Source organism: Chiloscyllium plagiosum, chromosome 28, assembly GCF_004010195.1.
Source record: "Chiloscyllium plagiosum isolate BGI_BamShark_2017 chromosome 28, ASM401019v2, whole genome shotgun sequence".
In the NCBI taxonomy this organism is placed as follows: domain Eukaryota; kingdom Metazoa; phylum Chordata; class Chondrichthyes; order Orectolobiformes; family Hemiscylliidae; genus Chiloscyllium; species Chiloscyllium plagiosum.
Genome location: NC_057737.1, coordinates 13,551,179 through 13,573,219, shown reverse-complemented (window position 1 = coordinate 13,573,219; position 22,041 = coordinate 13,551,179). Strand labels below are relative to the sequence as shown.

Below are 22,041 nucleotides of genomic sequence, written 5' to 3'. Positions count from 1 at the left end.
TTTCCTAAAGCATATTTTAACTATTTATTTTCTCTCAAACTTATAGGTGGTAATGGCACCTCATGAAGCATCTGTGGTGTTTGTCGATAACTACATCAAACTCCTGGCTGATTGTAGCACGGAAACATTCCAGAAAGTTCTTGACATGAAGGTGAGGTCGTAGAAGCGTATTTTCCATTATTAATTCCGCAGATTCAATTTTTATAGGACTAGCACTTGTTTACTATTCTTTCAAAAAAATTTATAAAAATTTTTAAAAATATTTCTATCTAGGTTTTTTTTCTAATTTTCCCCTCCTTATTAATCTTTAGGTCATTCTTTACTTTTTTAATATTCCACCCATTTTCTGATTTGCCTCTCCTCTATTTGTTTTTATACCCTTGAATATTTTCCACTTCATTTCAATTGACCTAATTCCAGTAACTTTATCCAGCTCTGTTTTAATGCCCTCATACTTGCTCTTATTTAAATAAAAGTCTCTGCTTCAAACTGAATATAAAATTCAGTTGTCATATGTCTGGGATTGCATTCACTATGAGCAGGAAAGTGGAGTTGAGGACTATCAGATCAGCCATCCTGCTGTTCTTATGGACTGGCTGTTAAATATTGGTGGTTACAATATATTCAAATAAAGAGAGAAAGGAAAGGAGGAGTATTAGTTCCAGAGAGCAATACAGTGCTGGTGAAAGAGGATGTATCAGAGGGTTCAACAATGTAGTCAATTTGGATAGAGCTACAGAATATAATTGCATTGTTCGGTGTACTCTACAGACCAACAACTATTGGGAAGGATGGAGAAGAACAAATCTGCAGGAAAGTTATACAGCATTGCCAACATTATTGAGTCGCTATAATGGGGACTTCAATTACCCATAGATCTTGGTGTGTTGGGGATAATTTCAAAGCTTGCAGATGAGATAAAATATGAAAGAATTGTAAACTTTGAGGAGGATTATGCAGAAATCCAGAAGGACATAGGCAAGTTCATGGAGTGGCAAGTTGAGAGGTTCAATGCAAAGAAATGTGAGGTGATATATTGTCTTTCAATGTCCTTCCTACCAAAATACAAGTTAGGGGGTACAAGTCTAAAAGGGCACAGGAGCAGAGGGTGTATTTGAGCACAGATCATTAAAGGTGGCAGGAGAGGTGGGGAAAATAATAAAACAGAGTCTTTAATTTTCTTTTATTATTTTTGCAACCTCTAGTCTTTTCTGATGATTTACTCTTAGATTTGTACTCTCCTTCCCTTACTATTATAATCTATTTATCATTTCTATAATATATTTCTCTCTCACCATGCTTCTACTCTTGGCTTTACCACATCTTTCTAAATTTGATTGTTTATCCCCATTGTTTAGTTTAAAGTCCTTTCTACTTCCCTAGTTATATGGCTTACTTGAATACTAGTCCCAGTATGGCTTAGATGTTGACTGTCCCAGCAGTACAGACCCTGCTTTGCCCAATACTAATACCAGTGCCTCTAAACTAGAACCCACTTCTACCACACCAGTCTTTCAGACAGAGATTTCAGATTCTTTGAGGTTCTGCTTAATTCAATGCCTAGCCTGTTATACTGACTTGGAAAATCACCTTCCTTGTACTGCCTATGCCATTGGTATCTGCACAGTGCACAACAACTCCACCACCCATGCTTCTCGAATGCCAAGTGGATATCCTGAATCCTGCACCAGGCAGGCAACGCAGCCTTCTGGACCTGTGCTCTTTGCTGCTGAGAACAATCTAAATCCCCCTCACTATAAGTGTCTCCAATACACTACATTCCCTTTTTGCTCACCCTATTTGAATAGCTTGCTATGCAGCTTCCAATCTCATTTGAACAAGCTGAAAGAACTGCAAACCTGTTACAATTGCAAAGGCTAGGCTCTTCCCCTCCTCTCCAATGACCTGTCTCACTTACAGTCCTACCCTCCTTTCCCTGACCAGTGACCAAATCTCAAGATCCTGTTCTGAGGAGTGTAACCCCTTTCTGGAATAAAGTTCCAGGTAACATTTCCCCTCCCTTATGTGTCACAGTCCTGTAGTTTAGTCTTCAGCTCAAAAACTCTAAGCCAAAGCTGCTGAAGCTGCAAACACTTACCGTGGATTTGTTTGCCCTGGATCTCAGTGGCATCCCTTAGTGCCCAGATTCTGCAATTGCAGCAGAAACCTGCCCAGAATCTTTATTGTCTCTTAGTTAAACAAAATAAAATTGGCTGAGTGATTTATAAACAACAGAGTATGATTAGTGGATACTTTTTCAGGTTTATTAATAGGGACATAGAGTATAAGAGCAGGGAGGTGATGTTGAACTTGTATAAATCGCTTGTTAGAACATAGAACAATATAGCGCAGGACAGGCCCTTTGGCCCTCAATGTTGTGCCTACCTGTGAGCTATTCTCAGCTCATCCCCGTACACTATCCCATCATCATCCATGTGCTTATCTAAGGATTGTTAAAATCTCTCTAATGTGGCTGAGTTAACTATATTGGCAGGTAGAAATTCCACACCCTTACCACTCTGAGTAAAGAAGCTGCCTCTGACATCTATTAGCCCTCAATTTGTAGTTATGCCCCCTTGTACAAGCTGACGTCATCATCCTCGGAAAAAGACTTTCACTGTCTACCCTATCTAATCCTCCGATTATCTTGTATGTCTCTATTAAATCCCCTGTTAGCAGACCCAAGTCTCTCAGCCTTTGACATTGATGCCGTGTGGTTGGAGGGTCCCAAGGTGGAAGATGAGGCGTTCTTCCTCCAGATGTCGCGTGGCTAGGATTTGGTGGTGGAGGAGGCCCCGGACTTGCATGACCTTGGCAGAGTGGGAGGGGGACTTGAAGTGATCGGCCACAGGGCAGTGGGGTTGTTTGGTGCATGTGTCCCAGAGATGTTCTCTGAAACGTTCCACAAGTCGGCTTCCTGTCTCCCCAGTGGTAGAGGAGACCACATCGAGAGTAACAGTCACAGTAAATGAGGTGTTTGGATGTGCAGGAAAATCTCTGCCAGATGTGGAAGGATTATTTGGGGACTTGGACAGAGGTGAGGGGGGTGGTCTGGGTGCAGGTTTTACACTGCTGTGGCAGGGGAAGGTGCTGGAAGTGCAGGGTGGGGGTGCGTGGACCTAACGAAGGAGTCACAGAGGGAATGGTCTCTGTGGAATGCAGATAGGGGAGGGAAATACATCTCTGGTAGTGGGGCCTGATTGTAGGTGGTGGAAATGGTGGAGGATGATGCACTGTATTGGGAGATTGGGCTGGAAGGTGAGGACCAGGGGGGTTCTATCCTTGTTCCAGTTGGAGGGGTGGTTTCAAGGGTGAAAATGTAGAAGTGGAGGAGATGCACTGCAGAGCAATATTGACCAGGTGGGCGGGGAAATTGCAATCCTTGAAGTAGGAGGCCATTTCGGAATTGCACCTCCTGGAAGCAGATACAGCAGAGGCAGTGAAATAGGGATTAAGGCATAGCCTTTTTACAGGAGGGGGTTGGGAGGAGGTGTAGCCCAGGTAGCTGTGGGATTTGGTGGATTTGAAGTAGATGTCAGTGTTACAGCCAAGAATGAATGATGAATAAAAACGTGCAGAGGTCAGTCACAGGAACCAAGATGATTGTCAATCATCATGTAGTTTTGCTCCCCGCTCCCAAACCTATAGCTCCTCAGAAGCTGGCCTCTTCTCAGTCTTACTCTTCACTTCTGTCCTTGCCAGCATGCCCAACTTTCAAACTCATCAATTGGAGAATTACTGGTGAGAATTTACATTCTTTCATTTAATAGCAGTTTATTGGAGCACTGCCCTCTAATTACACCTCCTCAAGTCTGCCATACTCCAGTAAAAGCAATTCAAATGGAATTTTTCATAATTTATATTTGAAACCATAAAATCATGAGCAACTGAAAATTAAACTCTATGTTTAATTAGTGAAGCGCACCAAATTGCAGCTCTGTGGGTGAGGTACTGAGAGATACTGCACAGGTGCAGTCACTGAGGCGGAGATAACCAACTGCCTTAAACAAGGCATGGAATAATTACATAGGAGGAAACAGACCGTTCAGCCCAGTGGGTCTGTGTCATTGTTTATGCTCCACATGTTTCCTCCCTCAATGATTCTTCTAACCCCGAAAGCACAATCGACTACTCCATTCCACTTCACCTTTATCCATCTTGTCCCTGATGCAACTATACTATTCCCACCGCCTTCTACAATATGACTTTTGTCAGAATAAATGTAAGTGTAATTAAACAGTCGATGTGTAAATCTGCTTGTCATTTTGCTACAAGTCCCTGTTTTTTGGTATTGCAGGGTCTGAAGCGCAGTGAACAAAGCAGCATGCTGGAACTTTTCCGACAGAGGCTACCTACTCCTCCTTCAGGTGGAGACAACAATTTAACAACGTCGTTATCTGCACCGTCCCCTGAACAGGAATCTTCCAGGATCCGTAAACTGGAAAAACTCATTAAAAAGCGGCTGTAAATGAAGCTCAAAGTTGCACAGATCGGGCTTTTCTGAAATATCAGCTCTTCCAGTTGCTAATGTGACAAAAGAACTTTTCCCCTCTCCTTGCGTCTTATCCTCAATATCTTGTCCCCCTCCTCACTCTTCTTTCCTCTCTGTCAGAGTCTGTGTCACAGAAGCAGCAACCATCCTGTTTATCTTGTTTTTGTTCCTGGAGATGTTAATTCACTATTGCAATTACAGTCATCTTTCCAGCTGAGGAAGTCTCCAACCAACCACAATATAGAGACTGTCCCCAACTACTCATTGTCCACCTCTTCTCTTACTTTGGGTTTGAGTCAGAATTCTGAGCTGCCTGAGAAGTTTCACATTCTGCCACTGCGCAAGAGGTTCAGAATTCACATAAATGTGTATAAAATTGCAATCAGCGAGTTTTAATGTATTTTGCACAGAGGATAGCTTTGTGTTCCTAATGGGCCAAATGCAGTCACGGAGCTGAAGTGAACCAAGCGCTTGATGTGGTGGACCCCCTCAGCAGTTGGCTGGAATTATAAAGGCAGTGCCCATAGCTCTTCATGAATTAACATAGTCCTGTTTTGTCAGAATTGGAATGGTCCCATTAAGTATATGTACTTGAACAACTGGAAATTTCATATAAATACTGATCACGGAAACCCAAATTGTTTAACTGACTGGTACAATTTCACTTAATTCAAATGAAAGACTGTACATTTAACATGTTCAGTGTTGAAGTTCCGTAACATCCTGGAGTGTATTTTCTGAAATTCACTCCAGAAATTTTCAGAATGATGCTGTTAGCAGTTGAATTGCAGTAAAGTTCCACTGCTGCATTAGGAATTGGAATCTAGATATCAGGATATTGCCTTGTTGATAATTTGATGGAACAGAATCCAAAGATGTGCAGATTAGGTGAATTAGCCATGCTAAATTGCCCATAGTGTCCAGAGATGTGGAGATTAGCTGCATTAGTCAGGGGTAAAATGTAGAGTAGAAGGGTAGGGGAATGGGTCTGAGTGGGTTACTCTTTGGATGGTCGGTGTGGACTTGTTGGGCCAAACGGCCTGATCCACACTGTAGGGATTCTATGATTACATGAACCATGAATGCAAACTGTCTCCAATACCCTTACTCACCGTGTGGTCCTAGAGATCCAAAAGCAGACCACTTATTATATCTGCAGCATAATTGCATATATTTTTAACTCTTTGTGAAAAGGCAACATTACATACACATAAAATATGGTGGATGCTTATGAAATCCTCATGCTATTTAAATGAACTAAAATGAATTAGGGCAGGACAGTAACTCAAGTAGTTGAGTGTTTGATTCACCAAGTAGAATGTCAAAAGTTTGTGCTAACTTAGTTTCTGAATTGAATGCTAAAGTTAATGTCAGTCTTTGCTCATACAGAAAATAAAATCTCTTACAGAAGAGCTTGTGGGAGAAGGGCAGTTCAAATAATCTAATTCACAGATAAGCATTACCATTGGGTGTTGCATAAAAGGACTAGGGACATTGAGAATGAGAATACTTTTATTTCACTCTGTGTCTTGGGTTTGATCTTGAGCAGTGCTCACATTGAAAGCCCTCAGGAACTAGAAGAGTGACAAGTGATATAAATTTGTAAGTCTCAAACTAGTTCCAAATAAGCAAAGTTAAAAATCTCACAACGCCAGGTTATAGTCCAACAGGTTTATTTGGAAGCACTAGCTTTCAGAGCGCTGCTCCTTCATCAAACACCTGATGAAGGAGCAGCGCTCCGAAAGTTAGTGCTTCCAAATAAACCTGTTGGACTATAACCTGGTGTTGTGATTTTTAACTTTGTACACCCCAGTCCAACACTGGCATCTGCAAATCCAAATAAGTAGGTGCTCATAACATATACTGCCCCACAGCATTAAGCAATGGAAAAAGTTGTAATTCTCATCAGCCCAGTATTGAAGGATGAAACTGGCTATTGGGAGTGAATGATAAGAACTGTACCTTTGTATAAAACCCATACTCAGTCTGATCTGAGAAAAATTGTTGTTGATGCTGGTTTCAAAATAAGTGAGATTTTAAATTTCCTGAGCAGTTCATTTCTATTATTTTGAGAGCAGAAGCTGTTAAATATATCATATCCTTACCACCATAACAAAAACACTTACAAGCAGGATTTCTGTTATAGGGGGCGAGAAACTGTTTTTGGAACTGCTAGGTTGCATTTTCTGGTTTTTCTGTAAATAAAATTCTACTGTATTCCTTATGGAATTCATAATAATGCAGTACTGTTGTCAGAACAATTTTACTTGTATCAACATGTATAGGCTACAATTATTCAGAGTAACTTTATTCAAATTTCTGACAGTTCAATGTGTTTGCACTACATTCCAACGCTTAATTTAAATCAGATCATTTAAGTTATCTAGCGCAAAAAATAGGTTTGAATTATTGAGTAGACTGTAATTCCTTTGGAACTGCTCAGTGTTAAACTTGAACAGTCATTGTCAATTCATGCAAAGGACTTCAAAGATATGGGGATATAATAAAAATTTTTAAACTTGCCAATGCACAATATTTTAAACCTGGTTTAAAAAAACAGTAACTTCTCTCTCTGTTACACTCTAACACACAGATAAATATACCTAATGGGGTGAATACTGTTTCACGTTTATACACTAATTTATTCTCTGTCTTGTGAAGGCACTAATGCTTGCTGGGTACAGTTTCATAGATATATGCAGCCTGTCAATAACTTATTCAGGTGCAGTGTTCCAGGCAGTGAATGTTCGTAGGTTGTTCTACCAAAGGGAGCAGTACAGTCCAGCACGTCCCCATCAATAATCTCTTTTGTCTTACATCCAGAAGACACCTGGGTAGCAATCAGGAATGGAACCTTTGAGATGTCTTATTCCTCTCCTCTTCTCTCCCCGCCCCCATCCTGATCATCTGCCCGGTTAATGTGGCCCAACTGTGATCTGTTAAGCAGAACTAATTCACCAGAAATAGAACCAAGATCAAAAATTCTAAAAATGTGCAGCACAATTCTGCACCCATTGGGGAAAGTCTTTGGAACTTGTGTTAAAACTTCAGATTTTAATAAAATAATTACTGACACAAGATACTGGAATTAAGTAAATTCAGTAACTGCTCTTCACCGATGCAGACTGCTCTGGGGTGTCAGACGTGAAGGAGTAAGACCGGTTCTTTTTACTGAATAGACCTGTTGAATACCTATTGCATGCAGCTTTCAATCATTTGCCTTTGAGACTTAAGTAAAATATTTTTGTTGTTTTGTGCAAGAATAAGAAACACGCCACTTTTTACTTCAAAAAACACGTTAAAGCTTTGTAGGTGGCCATTTGATATTTGTGAGGAAACCTAATACCATCCACTGAAACAATATGCAAGGCATTGGTGACCACTGCCCAGACTGGCTATGGGATTGCAAGCTACACCATAAACTTTGTATTCACAGCCTGGTCCAAAGCAAAAACTTTGGAATTGAGGGAGATATTCACAACCCTAAAGAAAGCAAAAACTCTGTGGTAAACCAATGTTTAGAGAAATCAGTCTTGGTACTTGGCTCCATTATTATTGTCTTTTACACTGGCTGTGTCTGGAGAAACAATATCCATCTTGCTTTATGTCCCAGTGTAAATGAAAAGCCTTACAAGCAACATAGTTTATCTTGGAATGGATTTTCTTAATTTTCCCTGGTTTGTGTAGCACTTAAGTTTATTTAAATCTGGGTTCTTCCACTGGACTTTTATATATTTGATTTCAGGATGTAAATTTTATGTTACTTATTTCTGATTTATGTCCAGTTTCACTACTTCCAACATGGGTGTACAGTTCAGAAATGCAGAACGGTTTAAACCTTGTGTGATGCTGTGTTGAGCCTGTGGTGTATTTTTGGGTGATAACTGCAGTGTTGGAGCTGTTTGCATATTATTTCATTGTGCAGGCCAGTAAAGATATATTTATCTCATTTGTCGGTGTTTATTTGTGTTGGCGTGATATTTAGGGTTGTGTCAATTAACTGATTATAATCAGTTTTAATATTAATATAAGCAAACATAAATATAAATAATTGATTTAATTAAACAGCTTACTAAAGCAGCCAAGAAGGGAAAAAAGGAGCGATTGTATATTGTTGATTTTTGTCCAGAACCTATTATTGAGAACACTGCCATAAAACACTATCACCTTGAACTTATACCATGTGACACTTGCATGCAAAATATTTGATCCCTCTGCATTGTATTTCTTTACTTGTTACTTCAATGGTAGTCTTATCTGTTCACTTTAATTGTTAAAGCTTTGTAAAACTGCGTGCAAAGGAATGTCATTTGAATGTCACATTCAACTATGGCATAATGTTATTTCAAGGCTGCTGTTCTTTGGTCTATAAATTCATTGTTGCAGGCCCTTAGGCGAGTAAACTTTGGGCGATGAATATAATTAATTCCACATGACTGAAACCGCATTGAATTATTGGCATAATCCAAATTGTGTTTTGTTGGTTAACTCCAGCGATTCTAAAATAGGGAATGGTTACAGTAGATTGTTTCCATCTATGTCCAGCTTACAGTTTGACTTTGCATAACTTTTACTTTAGGGATAAGGTTTGTTATTTGAAGTAATCTGAATACTGTTGATTGCTGAATCACAGTAAGAGCATTCCGTTGCCAAAAAGAACACATGCCCGATTCTCTGTCTTAACTGTGTTTGTTGGTCAGCGGTTAGGTGTAAGTGCCTGAGCATGCAACAGAAAAATCAACCAGAGCGTACACTTCTGATGACATTCTGGAAGAGCTGTGAATCTATGTGTGAGAGAGAATATCCAACTCAGGACTGCATTATCTCTGATCAAGATGCTCTGATGCTCACAACCTAGACTTGAGTGGCCATGTGAGTGAGGTATCAGAGAGGTGCTGTCACCTGTTGAGCTGTAACACAGCAAGTATGAACCTCCACAAGAAAAGAGGATTTTTTTTTAAAGTTGCATCTTTTATGAAAGGTTTGGACTTGTAAACAGTATTTGGAAGTAGCAAATCGGAGAAGATGTACTTATTTTGATTTATTGGACTGTTCTTTAATTGTCATTCAAGATAAATGTAAAACCGTATGAGACTAAAACTTGTGTAATAGTGTCTTGTAAATGAGTCGTGTCTTGATCAACCAGTTAAATACATTTTAAATAAAAAGACATGACCATAATATCATCATTTCCCTCAGTGCTCTGTTACATTAAAATAATTAAAAGATAGCTAAATCCCCCTGTTTCGTATGAAATACATTTTTAGTGATTGATTAACTAAATTATCTTTCTCCTTTGCAAGGTTAAATTCCAATCCCTAGCCTGAATTATGGCTGAACACCACTGCTACTCAGTTACTGTGAGTTGTCAAATCCAAATCTGCAAAGAAGGAAAAGGTACTGTGAAGGTGATGCAAATACAAAGACTAACTTTATAAAAATGAATGGGTGAGTACCATGTGACTATGTTGGAGAGCAGGCAGGAAAATGGAGTTGGGGCTGAGGTCATCCATGATGGTAGTGAATGGTGGAGCAGGCTCAATGGGCTTGTTTACTCCTCCTCCTAGTTCTTCTGCAATGTGGAATCTCTGATTGGAAGGAGTTAGCAGGAATTCAGATACCTATCACATCCAGTTCTACACCAGTTAAAGCTAAAGGAAAAAAAAATTGTGGTCTGGGGATTGGGGGCAAACAGTGGCAATCAGAGAAACAAGTGCCCTAACTCCCAAACTGTAGCCAACTTAGCAAGAAGTGCTGTGCATCAGGCGTGAGATTTCAAAATATTGTCTGAATGCCTTACTGAAAGTTTGCTTGAAGATCTTTATGACATATCAAATAAGATGGGGAAAAATGCAGCTTGTTTGAAGAACCAAGATTTTGTCCAATGTTCATTTTAAATATTTCTAAACTGATCACTGGGAAAGCATTTCAAACTGCAACAGGCAATGTCATTAATTTGCATGGTAATTGCTTGTACATGGGTGCTTAAACAGTGCCTTAAATTAAGTTAAAAATGGTCTGATTCTCCAGTTACGATGCATATTAAGGCTTAAGTAGCTGCATTCAATGTTTACGTTGTTGTAAGCAGAGGATTGCTAGCTCCAAATTTCCTTCCACATCACACACTCTCCTAGCTTGCATGTATACTGCAGCTCCTTAATCATATCAGAGTTATAGAGATGTACAGCATGGAAACCGACTCTTCAGTCCAACCTGTCCATGCCGACCAGATATCCCAACCCAATCCAGTCCCACCTGCCAGCACCTGGCCCATATCCCCCCAAACCCTTTCTATTCATATACCTATCCAAATGCCTCTTAAATGTTGCAATTGTACCAGCCTCCACCACATCCTCTAGCACCTCATTCCATATCCGTACCTTCCTCCACATGAAAACGTTGCCCCTTAGGTCTCTTTTATATCTTTCCCCTCTTGCCCTAAACCTATGCCCTCTAGTTCTGGACTCCCTGACCTCAGGGACAAGACTTTGCCTTATTACCCTATCCATGCCCTTCATGATTTTGTAAACCTCTATAAGGTCACCCCTCAGCCTCCAACGCTCCAGGGAAAACAGCCCCAGCCTGTTCAGCTTTTCCCTATGGCTCAAATCCTCCAACCCTGGCAACGTCTTTGTAATCTTGAATTGTTGGAGGTCAATTATCTCAGCACCAGGAAATTTGATGCAGGAATCCTGTAGGAAGTGATTTACCTACCCATCATAACTATTGGAACGATGACCTCCCTACATCACAAGATCAGAGTGGGGATATTTGCTTATCGTAGAGTGTACAGTTCTATTCTCAATGTTTTAGATACGGATGCAGTCTGTGCTTGGATAACGCCAGAAGGCACACAACATTAGGTTATAGTCCCAACAGGTTTATTTGAAATCGCAAGCTTCTGAAGTGCTACTACTTCATCAGCTGAAGTGAAGAGAAGCCACATGGGCACAGAATTTATAATCAGAGAGCTCAAAAGATCATAGAGATGGTATGAAGAGTGTTGACAAGCTAAATAACAAGTCTCTGCAGATGATCAAGAGTGTCAGACGGTGTGAGTAAAGTGTTATCAGTTGAATAACAAGTGAAAGGATAATGTATAATCTGATTAATTAAGGCAGACCTGGATACTACTATCACACGTGGGAATGCCACCCACCACGTGCATGGCAGATTCTCATGTGACTTAGCCTTCGTTGCCTACCTCATAGGCCGCAGGCAAGGACGCCCAGAGGCATGGTATATTGGCGAGACCATGCATATGCTATGACAACGAACGAATGGACACTGCACAACAATTGCTGGGGAGGAATGTTCCATGTCAGTCGGGCAACACTTCAGCAGACAAGGACATTCAGCCTTCAATCTTCGGGTAAGCATCCTCCAAGATATGCAACAACGCAGAATCGCCGTGCAGAAACTGATAGCCAAGCTCTGTACCAATGAAAACTGCCTCAACCATGATCTTGCTACATGTGACACCACCACACTTCTGTATTAGTAAATTCTTCTGACTTTGTCCACCCCAGCCCAACACCTCCACATCAATCTCCATAACATTTGGACTTGGGTCAACAAATGAGAAATAATATTTGTACCATGGAGATTCCGGACAATGCCCAGGTCCAGCAAAAGAAGTTTTCTCCACCTCTTGCCTTTGAGTAATATTACCATCTCTGAATTTCCAGCACATTTAAGGGCCTGGGGTGTTTACCTTTAACCAGAAATAAACATAACATAAGAGCAAGAGTAGGCCATTCAGCTCCTCAAGCCTATCTTACTATTCTATAAGAGCGTGGCTGAACTGCTATGAATTCCTCCTAGCTCTCCACTCTTTGACATTTCAAAGATGTATCTACCTATGCATTAAATATTTCCAGTCATCTAGCCTGTGCAACTCTCTGAGGTAGAGAATTTGCTCAACCATCCACAACAAAAAAACACTGATCACAAGCAGAGACAGACAAGGAATTCTCTGGCAAATAACTTGCTTCCTGACTTTTCAAAACCTTTCTGCCAAAGCACAATTGTAATGGAATGCTCTCCATTTGTCTGAAGCAGGGCAATTCTGACAACAGTCCAAAAGACCAATGTCCTCTACTAGGGTAAGTAACCCTGTTGATTGGCACCTCATTCACCATCTGAAACATATACTCCTTATACCACCAGCATGAAGTAGCAGCAATATGTACCACCTGCACTATACACTGCAGAAACTCATCAAGGCTCCTGCCACAACACCTTTCTAAGTCATGACCTGTACCACCTCAAAGAATGAAAGCAACAGGCATATGGGAACTGCCAATTCCTTCCATGACCCATACCATCCTGACATGGAAATACAATAATTCCTTCATCGCTGGGTCAATGTCCTGGACTTTATTGGCTATAAAGTGTTTTGGGACATCCTGGGGTCATTTACAATTTATTATACATCTGAGTCTTTTTAAAAAGCTAACAGTTGCTAGATATGATAATTCAGTATGCTGCAAAGTGAAAATAGAATCTGTTAAATTTCTGAGATTTTTATTATAAAGTATATGGGAGAGTTTGTTTTATCTCTGCATAGCTGGTTGTGAGCTAACTTTGTCTAAACTGACCATAAGATTAACAATGTGTTCCTCACAAACATCTACTTTAACACTACCTCCAACTTCACAGTGTGGGTGTGGGGGTGGGTGTGCGTGGGGGGAGAGCGAGGGAGAATGTGTGGTTTTACAAAGGAATGCATCTAGAAACCGCACAAATGCCTCTGAGCTGCAAAAGGAATTATTCTTTTTAATTTGGTTCTGGCAGAAAACCTTCACCTTGGAGCTACGATTATTCCAGCAGTCAAAAGCAATTTCTGGATTAAGGCTCAGCAATAGAATATAGTCTAAATTTAAAAATGGATTAAATATGAGAAGTTCCAAGTGAATTAGCAGTGCTATGAAGAGGAATATAAAATTTAAATTCCATGAAACCTTTTTGCTCACCAACCAATAAATTTCTTATGAAGCACAATGGCTGTTTTATTCAGTTAAAGAGGCAACAAAAATACAAATTATTGTTGTTGAGTCCAGCCCGGTGATGGGCAACAGAGATCACCCACATTTTATGCTGGGCTGATTCTCGATCAGACCCTCCCAGTGGGATCTCTGTAAATTGAGAGCTATTGGGCTGAATTTCTGATTTTGGGGGCCAAGGTTGGGTTTGTTATCACAACCTAGCTTGGCTGTTTTAAAGCCCTCCCACCACCCATCCACACACGTTCTCTTATGAGTTGCTTGCTCTGGCATTACTCAATCTATTTAAATGCTGCCAGATTATATTAACCTTCGGTACAGTCACTGGGCACAGTGTAAAGTAGAATCTTCCATGGCTATTCACCCCTGTGGTAGAAAACATAAAAATACTTCCACTAATGTGTAGGGCTTTGGGTTATGTTAGAGAACAGCTGGGCAATACTGTAAGTCTGTACTTCATCCTGAATGAGCCATTAGGATCATCAAACTATTCTGTAGAAGATTTAGCACTAACACAGCTGTATCCATTTCTCTTTGCTTTCATGCTCTTCCTCCCCACACCAACCCCCTTCCAAAAAGGTATGAAAAATCCATCATACTTCTATTGGGGTAGTAAAACAGACATTTTATCTGACTCCAGAGTGTGCTTTTCCTGCAATGTCTCCAAGCAACAAAGACTGTCATTATGGCCTTTCAGAAAGTGCTGGCATTACTGGAGCTGTCAGACTCTGTCTTTGAGTAAGCCTGGCACTGTGTACACACATCATTAAACAACTGTGAAGAGTCATATTTCTGGCGATCTACTTGCTGGTAAACAGGGCCTCAGTGGCACTGAAACTGCTCCAGCTTTTCTACGGTTTAATATTATTGACAATGTTTCTGACAACACACAGATCTGAGGCTGTTGATCCAGTGTAGTAAGAGATGTTCAAGATGAGAGGGGAAAGATTTAAAAGGGACCTCAGGACCAACTTTTTCATGCAGAGGGTGATGTGTGTATGGAGTTAGCTGCCAGGGGAAGTGGTGGAGGTGGGTACAGTAACACCATTTAAAAGGCATCTGTTTGTGAATATGAAGGGTTTAGATGGAAATGGGCGAAATGCTGGCAAATGGGACTTAGTCAGTTTAGGAATGAATGAGTTGGACCAAAGGGTCTGTTTCCGTGCTGTATGAGTCAATGTGTTGTTCTGGAATGTGTCGCCAATTGCTTGGGTTACACCTGAGTGAAACTTTATTGCTGGAACAGCACAGCAGGTCAGGCAGCATCCAGGNNNNCCTGACCTGCTGTGCTGTTCCAGCAATGAAGTTTCAACTTTGATCTCCAGCATCTGCAGACCTCACTTTCTCCTCGAAGATTTACACCTGAGTGAGCAAATCAAATAATCACTGGTGAAATTGTGAAACTTTCTTTTATCCTGGTCTTCCAACCACCCTGATGGATTAATTTTCGTATTTATATTTTTGCCAATAAGAATTTAGAAGGTCTAAAGTTTTTGAGGTGTTGACCATAACAAACTGCAGGTAGCCCAAACAGATTTATGTGATTACAGGTTTCAATATATAATAGACAATTTCAATCTAAAAGTGTCCAACTGAACTCAATAGACATTAAATCCCCTTTTTCCCTCTCAGAAATATTAAGAATTCAGGAAAACAAGATCCCAGCAACTAAGCAATTAGGATAGGATTTGTCAGTTCTCTGACATGGAAGCATCCTCTGTTGAGATCGCACAGAGAGAGCGAGACCAGCTCAGCCAATCTTGCCCCACTGCAGTCACCCGTTCCTCACATCTGCTGGTGTCTCAGCCCCCCTGCCTCTGGTTAATACACTAAACACAATGAATTCATTGTGGAGTGCAATGAAGCTTGTTTAAAGACTGTACAAACACAAGGTCTTCCGCGATAAAGTCTTCTAATGAAACTGTTTGTGATACAGAAGTGCACAGGTACCATTCATAAGAATCTTCAGCCATTGGAGGGTTGAGCTGGCAGCATCCACACAGTAGGTTTTGTTTATTTCAAATTAGTTAACATCACTGTTGCTAGTGGCAAACTAAGTAGAGCCCAACCTCAAATTGTTATTTTTCCCTTGGCCCAGATTTCAACTCCTATTTGTCAAAATAAACAAAATATCAGTTCATCACCCAACAGCACCAGTGACAAATCCACCAAAGCATTCGCTCTGTATTTCCCCTTGCTCCAGCTGACCGAGGTCCAATGGGAGAAGGATTGCAAATAAACCTCTACACTGCCTGTGAGGAATACACTGAGAACACACAAAGTACATTTCTTTGTACAATAATGAGGTGTTCTGACTTATGAAGCGAGTGCCACACTAATTGCCTAACTTGCCAGATGAAACCAATTATCATTCTGTTCTCCCAGATTGATAAACATAATTGCTGTTGCCCTCCTTTGGTGCCTGCTTCCATTCCCTTTAATTGAAGAGTAATTTGGTTTGGGTTGCATAACAGCAAATAGCTATTGAACAGTATTGATCAAAGGGTGAATTCAAATTCTGAACTGTGACATCCATGACAGAAAGACACTAGCAGATGTAGACCATCAAGTCTATTCTGCCACTCAATGAGATCATGGTTGATCTAATAATTCTCAATTCCATTTTGCCCATAACCCTTGCTTTCCTTACTAATTAAAATTGTCTATCTCAGCCTTGAATATGCTTAATGACCCAGTTTAACAGCTTTGTGCAATAGAGTTCCACAGAGTCACTACCCTTACATAAAAAAAATCTTCATCTGTCTTAAATGAGTGATCACTTACTCAGCTTGTATCCTCTGATCCTAGACTCTCCCACAAGGGAACATAACCTCTCTACATCTACTCTGTCAAGGGAGCGTAACCTCTCCACGTCTACACTGCCACAAGGGAGCGTAACCTCTCCACATCTATACTGCCAAGGGAGGGTAACCTCTCCACATCTACACTGCCACAAGGGAGCGTAACCTCTCCACATCTACACTGCCAAGGGAGGGTAACCTCTCCACATCTACACTGCGAAGGGAGCGTAACCTCTCCACATCTACACTGCCACAAGGGAGCATAACCTCTCCACATCTACACTGCGAAGGGAGCGTAACCTTTCCACATCTACTCTGCCAAGGGAACATAACCTCTCCACATCTACACTGCCAAGGGAGGGTAACCTCTCCACATCTACTCTGTCAAGGGAGCGTAACCTCTCCACATCTACACTGCGAAGGGACCGTAACCTCTCCACATCTACACTGCCACAAGGGAGCATAACCTCTCCACATCTACACTGCGAAGGGAGCATAATCTTTCCACATCTACTCTGCCAAGGGAACATAACCTCTCCACATCTACACTGTCAAGGGAGGGTAACCTCTCCACATCTACACTGCGAAGGGAGCGTAACCTTTCCACATCTACTCTGCCAAGAGACATAACCTCTCCACATCTACACTGCCAAGGGAGCGTAACCTCTCCACATCTACACTGTCAAGGGAGTGTAACCTCTCCACATCTACTCTACCAAGGGAGGGTAACCTCTCCACATCTACTTTGCCAAGGGAGCATGATGTTTCCACATCTACTCTGCTAAGAGACGTAACCTCTCCACATCTACACTGCCACAAGGGAGTGTAACCTCTCCACATCTACACTGTCAAGTGAGTGTAACCTCTCCACATCTACTCTACCAAGGGAGGGTAACCTCTCCACATCTACTTTGCCAAGGGAGCATGATGTTTCCACATCTACTCTGCTAAGAGACGTAACCTCTCCACATCTACACTCCCACAAGGGAGTGTAACCTCTCCACATCTACTCTGCCAAGGAAGTGTAACCTCTCCACATCTACTCTGCCAAGGGAGGGTAACCTCTCCACATCTACTCTGCCAAGGGAGCATATCCTCTCCATATCTACACTGCCACAAGGGAGTGTAACCTCTCCACATCTACACTGTCAAGGGAGTGTAACCTCTCCACATCTACACTGCCACAAGGGAGTGTAACCTCTCCACATCTACACTGTCAAGGGAGCGTAACCTCTCCACATCTACACTGCCAAGGGAGCGTAACCTCTCCACATCTACTTTGCCAAGGGAGCATGATGTTTCCACATCTACTCTGCTAAGAGACGTAACCTCTCCACATCTACACTGCCACAAGGGAGTGTAACCTCTCCACATCTACTCTGCCAAGGAAGTGTAACCTCTCCACATCTACTCCCACAAGGGAGTGTAACCTCTCCACATCTACACTGCCAAGGGAACGTAACCTCTCCACATCTGTGGAAAAGGAAATGGAAGATATAGACTGTAGGGAAATAGATGGTGACATCTTGCAAAATGTCCAGATTACAGAGGAGCAAGTGCCGGATGTGTTGAAATGGGTAAAGATGGATAAATCCCTAGGACCTGATCAGGTGTACCTGAGAACTCTGTGCGAAGCTGGAGAAGTGATTGCTGGGCCTCTTGCTGAGATATTTGTATCATCGATAGTCACAGGTGAGGTGCCAGAAAACTGGAGGTTGGCAAATGTGGTGCCATTGCTTAAGAAGGGTGGTTAAGGACAAGCCAGGGAACTATAGACCAGTGAACCTGACCTCGATGGTGGGCAAGTTGTTGGAGGGAATCCTGAGGGACAGGATGTACATGTATTTGGAAAGGCATGGACTGATCAGGGATAGTCAACATGGTTTTGTGCGTGGGAAATCATGTCTCACAAACTTGATTGAGTTTTTTGAAAAAGTAACAAAGAGGATTGATGAGGGCACAATGGTAGATGGGATCTATATGGACTTCAGTAAGGCGTTCGACAACGTTCCCCATGGGAGACTGATTAACAAGGTTAGATCTCATGGAATAAAGGGAGAACTTGCCATTTAGATACAGAACTGGCTCAAAGGCAGAAGACAGAGGGTGGTGGTGGAGGGTTGTTTTTCAGACTGGAGTGCCACAAGGATCGGTGCTGGGTCGACTATTTTTTGTCATTCATATAAATGGTTTGGATGCGAGCATAAGAGGTACAGTTAGTAAGTTTGCAGATGACACCAAAATTGGAGGTGTAGTGGACAGCAAAGAGGGTTACCTCAAATTACAACAGGATCTTGACCAGATGGGTCAATGGGCTGAGAAGTAGCAGATGGAGTTCAAGAAAGCAAATCTTAGCAGGACTTGTACACTTAAATGGTAAGTTCCTAGATCGTGTTGCTGAACAAAGAGACCTTGAAGGTTCATAGCTCCTTGAAATTGGAGTCGCAGGTAGATAGGATAGTGAAGAAGGCTTTGGTATGCTTGCTTTTATTGGTCAGAGTATTGAATACAGGAGTTGGGAGGTCATGTTGCGGCTGTACAGGAATTTGGTTAGGCCACTGTTGGAATATTGCGTGCAATTCTGATCTCTTTCCTATGGGAAAGATGTTGTGAAACTTGAAAGGGTTCAGAAAAGATTTACAAGGATGTTGCCAGGGTTGGAGGATTTGATCTATAGGAAGAGGCTGAATAGGCTGGGGCTGTTTTCCCTGGAGCGTTGGAAGCTGCAGGGTGACCTTATAGAGGTTTACAAAATTATGAGGGGCAAGGATAGGATAAATAGGCAAAGTCTTTTCCCTGGGGTCAGGGTGCCCAGAACTAGAGGGCATAGGTTTAGGGTGAGAGGGGAAAGATATAAAAGAGACCTAAGGGGCAAGTTTTTCACACAGAGGGTGATACGGGTATGGAACGAGCTGCCAGAGGAAGTGGTGGAGGCTGGTACAATTGCAATATTTAAGAGGAACTTGGATGGGTATATGAATAAGGAAAGGTTATGAGGGATATGGGCCGGGTGCTGGCAGATGGGACTAGATTGGATTGGGATATCTGGTCGGCATGGACAGCTTGGATTGAAGTCATTTATAAATATTGTAAATAACTATGGCCCCAGAGCACTGACCCCTGTGGCACTCCACTAGTTGCAGGTTGCCCCCATCCCAAAATGCCCCCTTTATCTCAACTCTGTTTTTTATTAGCTAGCCAGTCCTCCATCTATGCTGATGTACTACCTCCAACATAATGGGTTCCCGTTTTATTAAAAGTAGCCTCACGTGCAGAATCATATTGAAGGTCTTTTAAATATATTAAATCTACTGGTTCCCCTTTATCAATCCTGCATGTTATGTCCTCAAAGAACTATAATATATTTGTCAGGCTTGGTATTGCTTTCATGGAGAAACAGAGGAAAAATGGCTGTTAATGTATTCACACTGAGATGAGGAAGTTTTATTTCATTAAGTCTGTGGGGGTAGCATGTTGAGCTGCTGAGCTGTGTCTGAATCATAGTTGAGCTTTGGTCATGAAGAATCCTTCACGTGCAATCCCTTGTTAAACATGTCAGTAAAATTAACCTCTGCCTCCAGAGGTATGCTTACTCATAAATGATCACATACTCTTAGAAATAAGGTGGCCAAAAGTATGGAACAGGGGTGGAGGCAAGGACCTATTAGAAGGCGTTCATATGACCACCAGCTTAGTGATCTCCACAGTAAAGGGCTAAATCTTCACTGCACTCATGGACACAAGAGTTGGAGGATCCCTAACCACCTTTTGCTAGCCACGATACTTCTTAGGTGTGAGCAATGCCTCACTAATATAACATACATCCTTCTTGGGATGCAGAAAGAGGCTTCTTAACTTTGACATGGTAGCCTTGTAACCAGGTCTTGCACCTAAAATGAGTCAATCACACATATGACAGCTGGAAGTGCAAATATGACATTACAGATGTGAACGTGGCGCATTTACAATGATGCTGTATAAGTGCAATTGGTGTATTTTTTCTATTTGTCCTGCTACTAGGTGCAGTACCAGGAATCATAAGTGGGGGTGGGGGAAGGGAGCCTGCTCTGTAGTAGAACCTGTTTGTGGCCAGAGTCCAGATAAACTGAGAGAATCCTGCCCAGATGCAGGCGCACCTTCAACTGCAATTTCTACAGGGTTGGAGAGCACAGGCAGGGTGGAGCTGGAGGGGAACCTCAAACATCCAGCGAGGAGACCTCTAGGGGGATTGCTCCTCCAGCTGAGTACCGACTGGCAACACTCTGCCCTCTGAAAGAAAGGGGCACCTGGTGTGAGGTCAAGGTCCCTCACATCTCTCTTGCTGTGGAGTAGCTGCTGATCACCAAGGACTAAGGCATTGGCTGGCAAACATCGCTGGCAGCTGCTGAGTATTCGACTAGACTGAGAATGAATGACAGCCACTGACCTGTCCACATGGACACCAAAAACACAGATGCCATCGTATTGATAACATTAGCTGACTCTTCCAACCTTCAGTTGACTGAGAGTCTCCAACAACCCTGTCTGCTGTGACCATCTGTCAATTTGCACAAAGTAATGAATGGCTGACACCACGTACTCCTGTCCTGTCTGGGGATGAACAGGATCCTGGTCTCTATCAGTCCTCCAAGGGTCAGGGGCTGAAGCCTTGCTTCCTTGCCCAGCTGTGGAGACACGGCAATGATGTGCTCACGAGAGTGCACTCCCAAACCTAATCTGGATGGATACCCCCTGGAGGTGAAAGTCTCTGAGCTGGTGGAGGATGCAGGAGAAGGCTTTTTCGGTGTGTGTCCTTTGAGGAATCTGTGGCCACTTCTTCAGGGGGTTGGGGGAGGAGCTGATAATGGGAGGCATTAGCCTCTTCAGGGTAGAAGTTGTATGGATGACATTGGTACCTGCAGCATGAAGAGAGGCCATTGCTACAAGAATAAAGGTAGATGTTTCAGTATCATAAGTATATGTTCAAAGTGAAGTTGATGCAGGAGCACAGCACAATGAAGCTTACTTGGTTTGTTTCAACACTGAGGTCACAGCAACATCCCCAGTGATCACAGCCCACTCCAGCCATTTTGAGGATCTTCTCCTTAGCGAGCATGATGACACAAATAACACCCATTAACCCCAGCCCCCCCCTCCCTCCCGCCCCCCAGCCCATCTTGGCCCTCTCTACCTGGTTATGCAACACTTCCTCCTAAGACCAAATGAAGGATTGAGGGCGGTGAAAGTGCTGGAAGAACTGTTAGATATGGAGCAGGAGCAGAAGTGGTGATGTGTCCTGAGTAAGTACGTAGGTGCAGAGGGCAGGAAGGGATGTTAGTTTGAGGCGATGGGTGGGTGAGAGCCACTGAGTGGAGATGTTGCACAAAGCAGTGAGTGTTGTAGACCACTGACCTTGGTTGGAGATGTGTGCAGCAGTGAGTGTGACATAACAGAAAGTTGATGATGGCACTTCACCTTGTGAAGTGCGGGTTACTCACCTTCTCATGGCACTGCTGGGCATTCTGTTTGGTCGATGAAATGTTATTGACCCAGATTGCCAACTGGGTCCAGGCTTGCATGTGGGTTGGGTGCCTTCCTTGCTGGCTCACAGGGAAAGGATTGCCCCTCTTCTCTGCCACCCCATCTATCATCACTTCCAAGTCCCTTTCTCCAAAACAAGGTGTTAATGTCCCTTCTTGGGACATCTTGGAGGACAGAAATGTTGGGACAACAGCAGACAATGAAATGTCGCTCCTGATTTGCA

General features: G+C 42.3%; 1 protein-coding gene across 1 annotated transcript in view; it reads left to right on the top strand.

Moving 5' to 3' along the window:
* Window positions 1-5,446, top strand: part of vps53 (VPS53 subunit of GARP complex) — a 231,859-nt gene extending 226,413 nt beyond the window's left edge. Inside the window, exons 21-22 of the mRNA XM_043718341.1 lie at window positions 47-151; window positions 4,298-5,446. Coding sequence (XP_043574276.1) covers window positions 47-151; window positions 4,298-4,468 — 276 coding nt within the window. The 3' untranslated portion in view covers window positions 4,469-5,446. The remainder of the gene's footprint in view (window positions 1-46; window positions 152-4,297) is intronic.
* Window positions 5,447-22,041: the final 16,595 nt, after the last annotated feature.